Here is a 15,604-nt window from a genome sequence, read left to right on the forward strand (position 1 = left end):
ATCCCAGCACTGGGGAGGCAGAGGCAGGCAGATCTCTGTGAGTTCCAGGCCAGCCTGGTCTACAAAGCGAGTCCAGGACAGCCAAGGCTACACAGAGAAACCCCATGTTGAAAAAAAAAATACAAAACAAACCAAACTGAACTATGAAAGATGCTCTCACCATACAAGCCCCAACATCACAGTTTCCTTGTTGGTCCAGCATGACACCGGATCTTAGTTTCTCCTCTCACAGGAAAACATTTACGGTTTCTCTTCTAACTCAGAGTCCTCCCCAACCTATAACCCTTGGAGTTCTTAGGGAAGGGGACTCACAGATTTTTCTGTCTCACATAGATCTTTAGGATTGCACCATAATCCTTGTCTACCAAACATGGCACAGCCATGGGAAGGATGGGTCGTCTGGATATACGCTGACTAGTTATTGCTTTGCCTTAAAGCTCAGAGAGCCAGCCGTTAATGACTGGTCCCTTGTGTGGCTGTCCTTTCCCCCTTTTTCTTTCACCCAACACCTCAAGGCCATCTCAACCACTGCTCTGCTTCATACAGGGCCACAGAGCTGAGCTTCACTGACAAGCCCTTTCCAGCTTCTCAGCTTAGAGTGGAGCGAGCTCTGCATGTAGTTTAAACTTCATAGAACTCTAGATCTGGTGTGACATCCATTGAGAATTCCCTCACAGGCTTCTGTTCAAGTGTACTTTCTTTTCCCATTGGACTAAGAACTTGGGGAAGAGGAGGTCCAGGCATCCTGTAGCTACATCTTCTCTGGGTCACATGCAGCTGAGTTTCTGGGTGGGCCTTTGCTTGACATGAAATGCTCTAGGGTGGTGGTTCTCAACCTTCCTAACATTGTGACCCTTTAACACGGTTCCTCGGGCCATGTTGACCCCCAACCATATAATTATTTTCGTTGCTACTTCATAACTGTAATTTTGGTACTGTTATGAATTGTAATGCAGATATCTGATATGCAGGATATCTGATATATGACCCCCAAAAGGGGTCATGACCCACAGGTCGAGGACCACTGCTCCAGAGGACCTGGAGGTATTTGGCTTTTAACTTTCAGTTTTCAAAATACAGCATGTTGCCATTGGTTTAACTGGTAATCTCCTAACCTGAGTGATAGCCCCTCCACACCCACAGCAAGGAAACCTTTATCTATGCCAATGCACAGGCTGGTTTTCACTTGGTCACTCCAAGCAAATTTTTGAATGTATTTTTCTGAGGACTCCAACTTGTAAGAACCAAGGATCCAAAGAAGTTTTGTTGCTATCGTTTTGTTTTCCCCTTCATTTGTTTGCTGAGATTTCATTACTTAGGGTTGTTCTGAGCAACAGGTATATACAAGGATTGTTTTTTTAGCTGTCATAATTGTCAAAATATATTAGCTCTATATGAGCATCATGCCCTCCCTTCAGAAACATCTGTAGTGTTTAGTGAGTTTTCCTGTTTGTTTGTCATGCATATATGAGAAAGATGGAAAATAGACTTTGCTTCTGCCCTGACATTCAGGGTGTCAATAAGTTTGCACCCACCTCTTCTTTTGTAATGTTTTTTTCAGACAGGGTTTCTCTGTGTAGCCTTGGCTGTCCTGGACTCGCTTTGTTGACCAGGCTGACCTCGAACTCACAGCGATCCGCCTGCTTCTGTTTCCTCAGTGCTGGGATTAAAGGTGCGCACCACCTCCGCCCAGCCACACGCACCTCTTTCACAGAGAGTCCAGTTAAACTGGCATCTGGTAAGCACCTGTTAAGTATCTGGGTAAGAGACTCAAAGCCGAAAGCCCCATGCAGGCCCTCTGTGAAGCATGCAAGGAAACCCTTGTATTTCCAAGGTGCGCGCGCGCACACACACACACACACACACACACACACACACACACAAAGCCACAGGCATGCTCAGTACAAATGAGAGATTTGGATGCAGGGAGATAGGGGAGGTACTGTATACAAAAGGCCACAGGTGAGGCAGTTCTGAAAGCTAAGTTGACAGCTCGCTGACAGCACAACACCTTCCCAGAGTGGGTAGACATGGTGTGAGCAAAGGCTCAATAGCTGTGGTGACGTGACACAGAGGCCAGAGAAGACTACAGACATTGCTGGAGCAGAAAGGGCCAGAGCGTAGATGGACGTCGCTGGAACAAACGCATAGGGCGGCAGTGGCGGTCTTGGGCAAGTTCACTTTCTTGAACTTGGTTCCTCCATCTTTGAAACAGGGATAAGTGAGTTACTTATTGAATTAGCACATGTGCAAGCTTCATTACTGTTTCCTTTCATCCTTAACAGGGCTTGCCTCGCTGCTCTCTCATCTCTCATCAGCTTCAGCTTGCCTAATGTGCCTTTTATTTTCCTAATGCAATTACCGGTGAATAAAAACTCTGAATAAATCAGGACTGTTGACATCACCACTGTCATTACAACACGGGGGATGAGTCGTCCGCTGGTGTGGCTGAGGGGAGCTGAGGGAGCGTACCCTTAATCCAGTAGGGGAAGCGGTGGGTGGGTGAGGGGTGTCTGGTGGCTCTGGGGAGCTCTGGTCGGAAAGTAGGGTGAGATCCACCCACCCAGTCAGTCACCAAGCCATTGCATTAGCCTAGCTGAAACTTTTTTTTTTTGTAAGTTTAAAAGAAAGGATCTGCTGCCTGTAAGGGAAGTTAAGGATGCGAAATTGATAGAAGTCAGGGAGCCATTGGCCCTGAGGGACAAACAAGGATTCTGTGATGGCCCTGGAAAGTGTCTTTTTTTTTTTGTTTGTTTGCCTTGAGGGTCATCTGGATAGTAATCTGGACCCACCAAACACGTGAAAATGGGAAGTGGGAGAAGAGACTGGGATGTATACTTGGAGTTGCTTCCTACATCCGCCGGATAGTTAAAGCCACATCTGTGGGGTTCTGATTATGTTCTGAGGACCATAGGGGATTCATTCCTGCATTCGGTTCACGCTGAGGCAAGGGACAAAGTAGTGAATAAGACAGGCAGTGTGTGTCAGCCGCCCCAGTAAACAGATATCCAAAGCAGCCCATTGCCAAATTGAGGTCAGTGTTCCGACAGCTGTAGCAAGAACTTACAAGCGAGAGTAACCTTGTGGGCATGGAGTGGGGACTGCTTTAAATAATGTGGCCAGGGAAGAGCTTTTGAAAAGGTAACGTTTAAAGGGAGACTGAAGACTGTGGAGAAACATTCGGGGGGCAACTGTCTGGCAACATCAAAGCTCTGAGGCAGGACAAAAAAGAAAGTCCCCTAGACAGGAAGTTAGACTTAGGTACAGGGCATTGACCTGGAAATGATCATTTATACCATGGGAGGTGGAAATTAATCTGGGAGAGCAACAGAGCCTTGTTGAAGGACTAAGAGACTGGGGATAGAAAAGATGACTTTTAAGGGAAAAAGTCCCCTAAGGATGAAGGGTGCCTGCACGCGGACGTGTTGTCCTGGCACATGGGAGGTCATCAGTGCCCCAGCAGCAACACTTGTCCAGTGATGATCTGAGTAGGCGTTTGACAAGCAGGAGCAGAGCGAAGTAGGGAAATGCAGGAACGTAGGGTGGTGACCACTTTCTGTGGGCAGCGAAGTCCAGTGGTCACACATCACGATACCAAGCCTTACACGGTCAGGCAGCCGAGGAGCCTTCTTCTTGAATCACATCCCCTTACTCACTGTTGCTCACTCCACGCCTGGCTGCCTCGTCACCAGAATTGGCAGCGACAGAAGTTTCCTTTTCACATCCTGGAAGGTCAAGTCCCTCCCCACAGCCTGTGAGTCTCCCCTCCCCTCCATGCTTGCAGTGGCAGTTTCTCTTTAAAGCCTTGACTCAGCTGGGTGGGGCGGGCAGCCTCCACCTATGACGTCAGCACTCAGGTGGTAGAGGCAGGAGGATTGCTGCAAGTTCAAGGCTAGCTTGCCCGAGTTTCAGGTTATCAGGGCCAAAAGAGTGAGATGCTGTCTCTCCGAACAGACATTCCCCCTCACCATCTGCTTGCTCCCCTCCTGGGCCCTGGCACCAGGCCTTTTCCCTGTAGCTGGTTCCACAGGTGGCTGAAACCTGGCCCCACGTGTTGCTCCTCCTTACCTCTCCACGCCTGACCTGCGGGCTAGGCCCCTCCCTGAGTCTCTGAGCTCACGCCCTCCCACTCCTTGCCTTGCCCAGGCCTGTTTCATAACTGCTTCCTTTCATCTTCCTCCTGCCTTCATGTTTTCCACTGTACCTGGCCTATCGCTGCAGGACTCGCCCTGCCATGCTCTCATCCGCCGCAGTCAGCTCCGACTTGGCTAATGTGCCCCGAAGCTGTCTTGTAGGGTTCTTCCCCTACCACACCCTGCCCAGCCTTTTCTTCGTGAATACTCCATCCAGGGTAGAGAGCGTTGGACTCTAAGACCTTGACATTGTGGCTCTTCCTGCTGTCTGCTGAGAGCCTGGGCTTCCACATAGGACGGGGAGTTTTTTTGTTTGTTTGTTTTTTTGTTTTGTTTTTTTTTTGACAGAGTCTACAGTTCCTCTCAAGGTTGCCCAGATCCCAGCAATGAAGAGACAGAGGCAGGTGCATCTCTAGGAGTTCAAGGGCAGTCTGGCTTAGAAACGGAGCTCCCGGATTGCCTGGGATGGTCCAGGTGTATTGTGGCAGGCAAAGGAGGCACAGAGAGGAGAGGAATATGTAGATGTGAAAAAAAGTAGGTTCCGAAAGAAAGGTATTGAAAACAAGCCCTGAGACTGTGGAGCATAGGCGTTGAGGGGCGGGGCGAGGTCTTCATCCTGTAACTGGGTAGCACTGGGTACTGACTGTGTCTGTACTTCTCTGGCTGGTTTGTTTTAACTCTCAGGGTACTGGGGACGAGGAGGAGGTAGTATAAGGGAAGGTCTGCATGGGGAAGGAATGTGTTAATCTTTTATGGCTTTGCTTGGTTTTCTTTACAAGTATATCTTGGTATCAAGAGCTCAAATAATATCCTTAAAGCAGAATAGTCATGATCTTTGAGAAACAGAGACGGAAAAGCTGATAGATATCGGTGTCAAGAAATCCTGAGTCCCTGTGTGGAGATGAACTATAGAGAGAAACGCCTGGAACTGAGCCGTTGCTACATAACTCTGTGAGAGTCTTTTTCTGTGTTGATTAGAATAGAAGTAGCTCTTCTCTTAGGAAGATTCACATTGGAGGCTCTGAAACTCCCTCAACACGGCCCTGTGCACACCCAACTCTAGTGCACAAAGGTATTTAAACCTGACCTGTCATAGTCACCAGATGTCATCTAGTCATTTGAGTGTGATGTCATGGTAATTGATTAATCTCTTTGAAAGTTAAGTAGAGGAGCCAAGATATTTTTTTTTTTAAAAAAAGGGCCTGGGGCTACCAGGATGAAATCAGAAGAACAGTGAACATAACCTTGCTTCTTAACCCCCATCGCTCTCTGTCAGGAGAAGTTGGCTATAGATAGTCACAAATGTGTTTTTCATGACACATGGGTACATTTTGTAACTAGAGAAATCTCTAAGTAAGAGTTCCCAAGGGCTGTTAATACTTGTAGTTTGGATACTTTCTGTTTTCTTTCCCATCTATCTGCCTGGAAATTAGGGATGGTCCATCAAGAACCTGGCTGTAAATTCTAAAACTGTTGACCTTAATCTTTGTTCCAGAATAGGAGGACCTGAGGGAGTTTTAGCTAGACTGAAGGCTATTGGGCATGCTTATTAGAGAAGATAATTACCCTAATAGCAACTGAACAGTCATATTGTTTTGTCTTAAAGAAGAAAAGGAACTTAGTGCAGACTTTAGGCTTTGATCAGCGCTTGAAGGTAAAATGAATTGCTAAGAACAGACAGTTGTTAATGTTCATCTCCTTACTTAAGCACGCTTGTGCTTGCTTTACTATAGAACCCTGGGGATTTCTCCATTCTGCTCCTGATTTGGTCTTCAATTTATCAGTGTGTCCAGTTTTGTCAGCATAGTGTCTTTTATCCACTGTAATTGTAGATAAAATGCAGATCTCAACATGACATCTCAACCAACTCATTGCTGAGAACCAGCTCCCCACGACTCCAGAAAGTTTCTAATGAGTCATGGAAGTTGACATTGCAAGCATCTTTTAGAATATGAATTAGGTTCTGGGCAAATCGCCTGTTGAGGAGAGAGCCACTCGATGGATCACATTTGTTGTGAGGTTGCTGATGTTATGGGGTTAGAGGCAAGAAGAAGTCTGAAGTCAGCAGGCCCATTTTCCACTCTGAGTACTGTAGAAGCTTCTTTGGCCATGCCTCATTCTGTCTAACTTTAAATGTTACATGTTTATGTCTCAGAATTGACTGTGTTACCTCCCTAAGGGTCACCCTTGCAGGGTTATCTACCCACGGCCCAGTTTCTTGGCTGTCACATCTGAAGGAAGTCATCGCACCTATAGCTTACATAAAAACACTTAGGCCCCATTCACGTTCAACATGTGTGTCTTGGAACGCAGTATGCTTGATGTCTCTACATCACACTTATTAAATGTTTTATTTTATAGATTCATGGAGGGCTCGGGTAGGGAGAGTATATTTGTCATGGGAAAAAGCTACCAACTGAATAAAGCTCTCTAGGAAATGCCAAACGAACCCTTTGTACTATAAAACAATGGCCATTAAGTGGCTATTATGTAATGTTGTTTCCCTAAGTCTGAGTTTGATGGCTTGTTGATCTTGGACCTTGAGAAAGAATGCCTGTTAAAAAAAAAAAAAGAGTTACTTTTACAGGGCTAAATTCTAGACTTTTGATGGAAAAAAATCAAAAGCATTTTCCAGACAGGTCACTTGAACCAAACACCAAGCACCTTAGGTAACGACAGATGAGACTAATGATCTGATGTTTCCGAGTGAGGATCAAAGTTATCTATTTATTGTCCTTCACCCGAATGCCTGTCCACATAAACAGGGAACTAGTTCACCCCCACACTAGTTTTGCTGTGCTGCTCTAGAGGCAGGCAGGTGGCCAGTCATCTGCATGTCACCTGCCTCTGCAAATTAAACAAATGGTTCAATTTACATTTCCCATAGATGGTAGCTTCCTGAATGGTATGTGTGTGTGTGTGGGGGGGGGCTAGCTCTCTGTCTCCAGGTGGCCCGAGTGGCAGATGGGCACTTACGGAAGCTCGGACTGCTTTGGATAGAAGTTGTTATTGCTAGACTCTGTGAAAGAAGCTCCCGTGCTTATGAATCATAATCCTCTGTGTGTCTTGGGGCTTAGCGGCCAGGGTTAGATGTTTAGGCCACGGCTTTGGTATGCGCCGGTTGCCATATTTTTCCTTTGCCAGGAGTTACTTCTCAACAAATGTCAGTGGAGTAAATTAGCCTTAGAAATCAAACGTTTTTAAGCTGAGAAAAAAAAAACAGTGTTGCGTTTCTTTTTAAGTTTTAATTAGTTAATGAATTAATTGGTTTAGTATACGTGCATGCATGACTGTATGCGTGTGGATGGGTGCTGTGTGTGTGTGTGTGTGTGTGTGTGTGTGTGTGTGTGTGTGTGTGAGAACATACCAGAAGACAACTTTCAGGAATACCTTCTCTTCTTCCAGCATGTGTTTCAGACCCAGAGACTGAACTCAGACCTACACTGTTTTTAATCCATGAAGCCATCTTACCAGCCCAGCGGTGCTTTCTTAATAAGAATTTAGGCTTAGGTTGAAGACCTCCTCCCTTTAGCCCATTTCTTAGACCTGACGGCTTTGACGCCAACACCTACCAGGCAGGCTTGTGAAGATTGCTTATTCCTTGGTTTCCTTTTTCCAGAAGCTCTCGGTGAGCAGTTCGGGGAGTTCTTCCCTGTTGAGAAGTCACAGTAAATATTAGTCTACCCTCCCGAATCATGCTTGGGGTAAACTGTGGGCCCTAACTTGTTATACATTAGTGTGATGCCGCGCTTCCATGACATTCCTAGGATCTGTGCCCATTTGTGGAATGGGACCCAGGTTGGGAATCCATGAGGGAAAAGGGTTCTGACTCTTGGCACTGAGAAACATTCAGAAGCATTGAGTCTGAGCCAGAGTAAACATATGTGCCCTTTACACTTTCTTCCAGTTAGCAGAAATCACTTCTGAACACTAACTCTGGCATTAAGGAAGCTCGTCACGACCTATTGTTCCAGGGAGACTGGAGCCCTGGTGTAAGCCAGTTCCCATGTGAGTGACACGCTCAGCTGGGAGCTGAAGAAACAGCCTTCTCTTCCCAAACCTTCCATTCTTATAGGTGTGTCCAGCAGGCAGTGGCTTGTAGCTGTTCCTTCAGCCACTTAACAGGTTTGATTTCAAATCTATTTCATAGAGAGAAAACGAATATGGTTGGAGGGGATTCATGGCCCAGCATGCATGGACTTCGTTGGGAAGTCCCAGGTGTGTATGCATCTTAAATGCTATGTTAAAGCCATTAAGCTAAAAGTGCTTTTGGGTTTGCTGTTGGCTTTGTTCTGCTTGTCTTCTGGTCACAGATGAGGTCTCAGGGATGCAGCAGGCATTAGATCAGGCAGGGTGGGAACTCCAGTCCTCCAATCCCGAGGCTAGGTAGCTCCTTTGGCTGTTTCACAAGCTCTCAAGAGCAGCAAGATGTTTATAAACTCAGCCAGAAGATAGCTCAGAGGAGTTACCTCGGAAACATGGGAACTTAATTACAGTTAAAAATACTTATAGGGGGGATGACTTATGAGGCGTGCAGATCTGTGTGACGACCCTTTTACTACTCTGGGAGTTTGCAGATGGGCCTGAATCACCCTCTGAAACCCGATAACCTAATAACCTAATTGCACTGTTTGACTTCTGTGGATGGGGTCCAGGGCTTGTTTGTTTCGGTCCCCACTACTTATCCAGTGGCTTTTACATGACCAGGGCCATGATAACCATCTGGGAGACAGAGATAGCATGTGGCATGCCCCTTCTAATCAAGTAGCCCAGTTTAGTGGGGTTATAAAGAGATGTTGACAAATAATTATAGTAGCCTATGATAACTTACAGATCGACCAGCCTCAGCCAAGGAAGTGGGGGATAGGGTGGGTATCTGCTGAGGGGATCTGATATGAATTGTACGAAGTCCTCACAGTGGTGGTGTAAAGGTGACACTATTATGGTGGTGATACAGATGACAAGTGGAGACTGGGAGAAGTTGCAGTGGTCCCCAAGTCTCTCCAGTATTAAGTGGTGAATCCTTCATGGGAACTTCGCTGTCTCCCGATTCCTATGGAAGTAGGCTTCGGCGGCAGGCGTCTAATTAGTGAAAGTAATGTTTGTAAAGCAAGGCTAGAGTGTGTTAATTTTACACAATGAGCAGCCTCTTGGCAATTCGAGAGAGATTTGTGGAGCAGGGAGCTCCGATAATTTTGATCTTTGCTATAGAAATGCCACCTGCTGTCTGAGGGGCGAGAGTGAAAAGCAGAAGTAGGGGGTTTTTTTTGTTTTTTTTTTTTACTTTGTTTTTTAAAATTGCCACCTGCTGCTTCTCTTCCCCCCATTAGTGGAAATTGTATATGTATGCTCCTGCAATTTCCTCATCTTAAAGCATCACAGCTTATAATGGTGTTTGAGTGGGCTTGTGCATTTTCAAGTGAAGCTTTACTTAGGCTGCAGCTCTGAACAGCTGCTATTTTACGGTCTTTTGAAAGAGGAACTCCCCACTGCATCCAGGCTTATTTTTCTAAGATTTCCCTCTATTAGAGAGGCCTGAACGTGGGTGTTATGCATATATCTAAAATCCAAGCCGATGCGATGGTGCATGTAGTTCATGGCCTAGAACAGACAAAAGTTCTTGCATCTTATTTGACAGTACCAGGAGACTACAAGGGGGAGAAAAACCCCTCTTCTAGGAGGATTTTTTTTTAAAGAAATGAATTCTTTGTCAGCTTCTTTTCTTTTTAAAAGTACAGTAATTTCACTTGATTATACTAAGCTAATTTCTTAAGAGGATCGTGGTTGATGACACTCATTTAAATACCTCTTTTTCTCTGAGAAAACCCACAAAGATCTAAGAAGTAACTGCTCTGAAATGCATAAAACAACTCTATCAGAATAAACTATAAATAGTCTACAAGCAGAAGACTCAAATACTATGTCCAGAATTCTCTAAACCAACAGAAACTGTCACTGCTGCCTCTCTGACTCCTGTGTATAAAATAACATTTGAGCTCTTTCTAAGGAATTACTGCCCCTTCCTAAAGACAGTAGATAATAACTCTGTTAAAGGTGTTTTCGTGATTACTGAACCAAGTCCAAGACTGCTTCAGGTGGCTTCCCATAAGGGAATAAAGCTAGAAATAACTTAATGTAGAGAAAGGAAGTCCAGACAACAAAGTGTGTTTTGTTTTTTTCTGAAATCATGTTTATTAATTAGACAGTTTATTGATGGCCCAGTTTGCTTTTTACATATAATGTTACCTAAGTTTTAACAATTAACTGTCATGTCACTAATTCCAAAAGAAATATACGGAATGTCTCTGATACCTCAACTAACTTTAAATATTTTAATGGTGTAATAATGTTAATATAAGATTAGACTGAGATTTTTATTTTACCCCTGTACCTGTTATTTTTAATGAAGATTTATTTATTATATCATCATCATCTTCTTCTTCATCATCATCATCATCACCTTCATCAGCCCTGTGCTTTGGCTCATGCCTGCAATCCCAGCAATCAAGGCTAAAGCAGAAGGATTTCAAAATTGTGGCTAGCCTGGTCTACACAGTTAGTTCCGGGGTATCCTGGGCTAGGCTACAGCTTGGGGCCCTGTCTCTTAAATAACAGCAATAATCAGTTTCTCCACAGGGTCCTTCTCCTCCTCTTTTAGGCTCTCATCCAGGGAACCCTGCTACATTTATCATCCATTTTAAATTTAGTGCTGACGGGGAAATAGTAATATATGGGTGCTACCATGTCGTAGATGATGTCATGATGTCAAGAGCAGTAGTAGGAATATGTGTAAGGGTGAGATTTTTTTTTTAAAAAAAGCATAGCTATGGAGTTGTATTGTTCATCTTTTTTTGTTTTGTTTTGTTTTTGTGGGGTTTTTTGTTTTTTTCCTTTTTTGTATTTTTTTGTACTGTTCTTAATATGTAATGGCCCCTTTGATGCTATGTCGATGACGTTACTAGAAACCTACAGATAATTAGGCAAGTGGGAAGTGGTTAAAAATACTGTGAGGTTTGGTTTGGGCATGGGAACAGGACCACCGGGAGAACTTTTACTTACAGTATGTGCGTGGGTGATGCCTGGAGTTCGAAACATAGACCATAGGTATCAGTAGTAAGCTCTGAGCCCCAGAAGAGAGCCGGGAATCTCAGCAGTAAGGGAAGAATGAACAAAGCATACATTTTACAAAGGATGAACTTGAGGTGCCTTCTTTGCTTTTTTTTTTTTTTAAGATTTATTTATTTATTATTATTATGTATACAGAGCTTTGCCTGCATGTACATCTGCAGGCCAGAGGAGGGTATCAGATCACATTATAGATGGTTGTGAGCCACCATGTGGTTGCTGGGACTTGAACTCATGACCTCTGGAAGAACAGTCAGTGCTTTTAACCTCTGAGCCATCTCTCCAGCCCTGCCTTCTTTGCTTTTAAACAACCAAGTGTGTCCAGTGTTTTACTGTATTTGAAGTTCAGGGAAGCTTATAGAGCATTTAGGCTTTCACCTGACACCTGCACTTAGCAAAGAATGGGGGGATAAACATGACCCTAAAGCCAATGCTCAGATAAAGCCACTGTACAAAACCGTGCAAGTTTTGCTTTTCTCTATGACTGTTTGCACAAATGAATACACACATCACAAAACAAGTATCGTATTCGGCCTCCTGTTTTAATACCCGCTTTCCCCCTCTGAACTTCTTTTTAAATGCCCATATTTACAGCGGTTAAATTTATAGATGTCTTGAAAACCATCTACAGTGTATAAGAAAGACTGTAAGAGCCAGGCTTCGTGGTCACTGGTGTAATCCCAACTCACCGAGAGACTGAGGCATGAGGTTTACGAGTTCAAGGCCCACATGACATACAGAGTGATTGACTGGGTGAGACCTTAAATCAGACTGAAAAAAAAAATCACAATATGGCTAAAATGTAGAGCTTGCCTGGCATGTGCAAAATCCTGGGTTCAACCCCAAGCACTAAAAAAAGCCAAACTAAACCAAACCAAACCAAAGCAGGGGATTGAGGAAGGAGTTAGGAAAGAAAGGAAAAGTAGGGGGAGAGAGAGGGAGGGAGGGAGGGAGGGAGGGAGGGAGCGAGGGAGGGATGGATGGATATGAGGCCCAGGGTGTGTCCACAGCCACAGTCTTGGTACCCAGCTGTGATGAGGACTCACATCTTAGGTCCCATTCCTTTTTTCTTGCACTTGGGCCTCATTAAATACTCCTAGGATTTCTAATGCTAACTCCCGTTCCAGCAGCCACTTCCCCACAGGCTTAAATGTTAAATTTTAAGATCTCAACTTTATCCCTTCTGCATGTGAGCAGGCTTGCCAGGTGGCAGGCCAATTAATATATTCTTGTAAGGTACTGAAATGGTTTTTCTTCATGGGGGAACAATGATTCCATCTGCTCCATGTGTCCCCACCCCATTCCATCTTTTGTGGAAAATCATTTAATTTTCAGAAATGAATTAGGCAACTGCAAATGATATTTTCTTTCTTTCTTTCTTTCTTTCTTTCTTTCTTTCTTTTTTTGAAGAAAGTAGTTTTAATCATGGAAACTTCTTTTGAACTATTAATTCTATATTATACTTTAAAATTTATGGACATCTAAGTTCATGCAGGGTATTACTTTTTTTTTTTTTTTTAAACTTGAGAGTATTGCATTTTTGTGTTTAAAAAATGAGCCTGTCAAGAAGATAGAGTTGATAGCTTCTCCTACGGTGAGATGAGAAAATTAATGTTTAGTTACCAAAGTAAGTGACAGAGACGGACTTGAACCTTGCCTTCAGGTTTCAAATAACACAATCTTTAATCTTTAATCTCTCACGGAGTGAAGGAAGGGGGCGGGGCATGGGTTAAGGTTCACTCATAGTTATTGCCTGTTTTGTTCTCCTGGAGTCCCAGGCTCTACACGGTGCAGTCCACAGTTCCTCTTTGCCCTTAAGTGGCAGTTGAGAGCAATGGATAATGCTTGGCAGGTTCTCCTGCCTTGTCTCCAGGCTGTCACAGAGTCCAAAGACCAAGCGCCACATTCTTTTCTCATACAGTTCGCTCTATGGGACGTGTGAAGACTTAATGGGGTTACTTCGCGAAATTTTAGGGTGTTCAAATCCAAGATGCCAACCCCTGTTTTAGGTCTGCCATAATCTACCGCAGGATGACAAAGAATTTGATGCCTTTCCCCTACAATACGAGAGTTTAGTAGTGGATATTCCAGAAATTTGTGAGTGTTTTACCTATCACCCTGTTCCTCTGCATTCTTCTTTTCTTCTTTTACATTTACTTAGGGCGTGCGTGCACACGCATGCTTGCATGCACACAGGCAGCGGTCAGAGGGCAGTTTGCTGGAGTCAGTTGTCAGGTTTGGCTGTAAGCCCCTTTACCTGCTGAGCCGTCCCATCAACGCATACCAGCCCTCTTTGTACCCTCTCTTTTTCATGACGGGTGGGCTTTGCTTAGGAGATGCGAGCTGGGAAGAGTTTGGAAATACTGTCCTTTTCACTCAGCAGACCTCTCTTCATCTGGGTTCACCCCAAGAGGCCCCTCCTCCTAGGGGATAAACACTTGCACCTTGGGTTTGGGTAGACCTTCCTTGGAACCTGACTCTACATCATGTTAGGCACGTGACCTTGGCAGGGTCACCTCATCTGTGAGGAAAACCACATTTTGGGGGCACCTCGGATAAAACAGTTCGTAAGGCCTCTAGGCAGCAGTGGGCAAGCTCCAGCTCGCTTGCCAGGTGTGGTTTGTAAATCATGTTTGTTAGAATGCCCCTTGAGTCATTCGCTTAGAGATGTCTGTGGCTGCTGGACCCACAGAGCAGAACTGAACTGTTCTGGCGTAGACTCCCAGCCTGCAATGCCAGAAACACTTAGTGCAAACCTTTTCGGAAAGGGTTCCACACCCGTCACCTAGGGCGTAACTCCCGGATTGGCCCTCGGTAGATGGATATTTCCCCCCTTCACATGGTGCACCATCAGTTCTCTTCTCTGCAGGAAGTAAAGTTGCGTCTTCTTTAGCCAGTCAGGCCAGGAGAAAGAAAGTTGAGGCAGGGCCTTCTTTAGAGACCCTCCTACAACTCCAGCACCTTTCTGGAACAGAACCTGAGCCGGAACCACTGTGCAGGACAGAGCTTCTGTCAAAGGAGGCTTCTCCATGGCCCCTGACGCTACCAGTAGCATGTGCTGACCTGAATTGCGTGCCCTGCTTGCTGTAGGAATAGCGTGCTTGCTGATCCAGGTTGAAGGGCAGGCACCGTAGTTTAGTTAAGATTATTTCTCTTTATAGATGACTAAGGGTGTCTAATCTCTCTTTCTTCAAAGGCTCTTGAGCCCACCCCCTAAACTGAGACTTTTCCCATTTGTAAACACACTATAGTCTTTAGAAATTACAGAGGCCGCATTTCACAAAAGACTTTGTGCAGTGCGACAGCGGAGCTCCTGAAGCGACGCCGAGACATTTGAAAGGGAACATTCTCAAAGGAACAATAAGGGTTTTTCCTGCGTTTATTTTTGTTTTGCCTTTTAAGCAAAGTGAAGCTCAGAATTCCATAGCAGATTTAATTAGGGACACTCCTGTGTCTAGTAGAAAACTCAGACTGGGAATAGAGTGTGCTGGAATATGCTGGAAGAGAGTTGATGTTTGATCTCTACCTCCTCCAAGAAGCACAGGAAAGATGGGGGACTTGAGTAGCTATCCTTAATATAAGCCTTTCTTTTTCCTTTTTTTTTTTTGGCGGGGCGGGTGATGGTGGTAGATTTGGAGTAGCTGGTGAGATGGCTCTGTAGATTAAAAATGCTTGGCCCAAAGGCCCAGCAGCCTGAGTTCAGTCCCCAGAACCCCCCCCCCCCAAAAAAAAAAAAAAAAAAGAAAACTTGTGTTCACAATGTTGTTCTCAAGCCTCCAATGCATGCTATGACACACACACACACACACACACACACACACACACACACACACACACATCATCATCATCATCATCATCATCATCATCATCATAATTTTGATTTTAAGGATTTAGAGGACATTGGGGAAGTGCTGCTTCCTAGCTAGTGTAGACTCCTGTTAATCCAGGCCAGTAAAAGACCATGTCTCAAACTACAAAAAAAAAGGTGGACTGCACTCTAGTCATGACACTGGAGGTCTTCTGGCCTTCCTATGCACACGCACCATCACAAATAAGTGCACTCGTGCACACACACACACCATGGGATAATGAGTTTTCAGAAACAAAGCATGTAGCATGCTACAGAGCATGTGCCACAGAGCACTTGTGGGGCTGAGAGGACAGTTTGTAGTCAGGCACTGGGGCAACGCAACTTTAGTCCCAGCACTCAAAAGGTAGAGGCAGGTGGCTTTTTCTGAGTTTTAGACCATCTGGTCTGCACAGGGAGTCCCAGGCTAGCCAGGGTCAAATTGTGAGATCCTATCTCAAAACAAAACAAAGCAAAAAAAAAAAAAAAAAAAAAAAGG

The 15,604-nt window shown here is 44.8% G+C and overlaps 1 protein-coding gene across 20 annotated transcripts in view; it reads left to right on the top strand.

Moving 5' to 3' along the window:
* MAST4 (microtubule associated serine/threonine kinase family member 4) overlaps positions 1–15,604 on the top strand; it is a 617,295-nt gene that overhangs the window by 449,169 nt on the left and 152,522 nt on the right. The window contains exon 1 of one of the 20 annotated variants that reach the window (XM_084800729.1): positions 7,498–8,351. The exons of the other annotated variants lie outside the window; for them this stretch is intronic. Coding sequence (XP_084656855.1) covers positions 8,314–8,351 — 38 coding nt within the window. The 5' untranslated portion in view covers positions 7,498–8,313. Of the gene's footprint in view, positions 1–7,497; positions 8,352–15,604 lie in introns of those variants that run through there. 20 annotated transcript variants of the gene reach the window in all.

The sequence above is a fragment of the Acomys minous genome (genome assembly GCF_964271855.1).
Source record: "Acomys minous genome assembly, chromosome: 11".
In the NCBI taxonomy this organism is placed as follows: Eukaryota; Metazoa; Chordata; class Mammalia; order Rodentia; family Muridae; genus Acomys; species Acomys minous.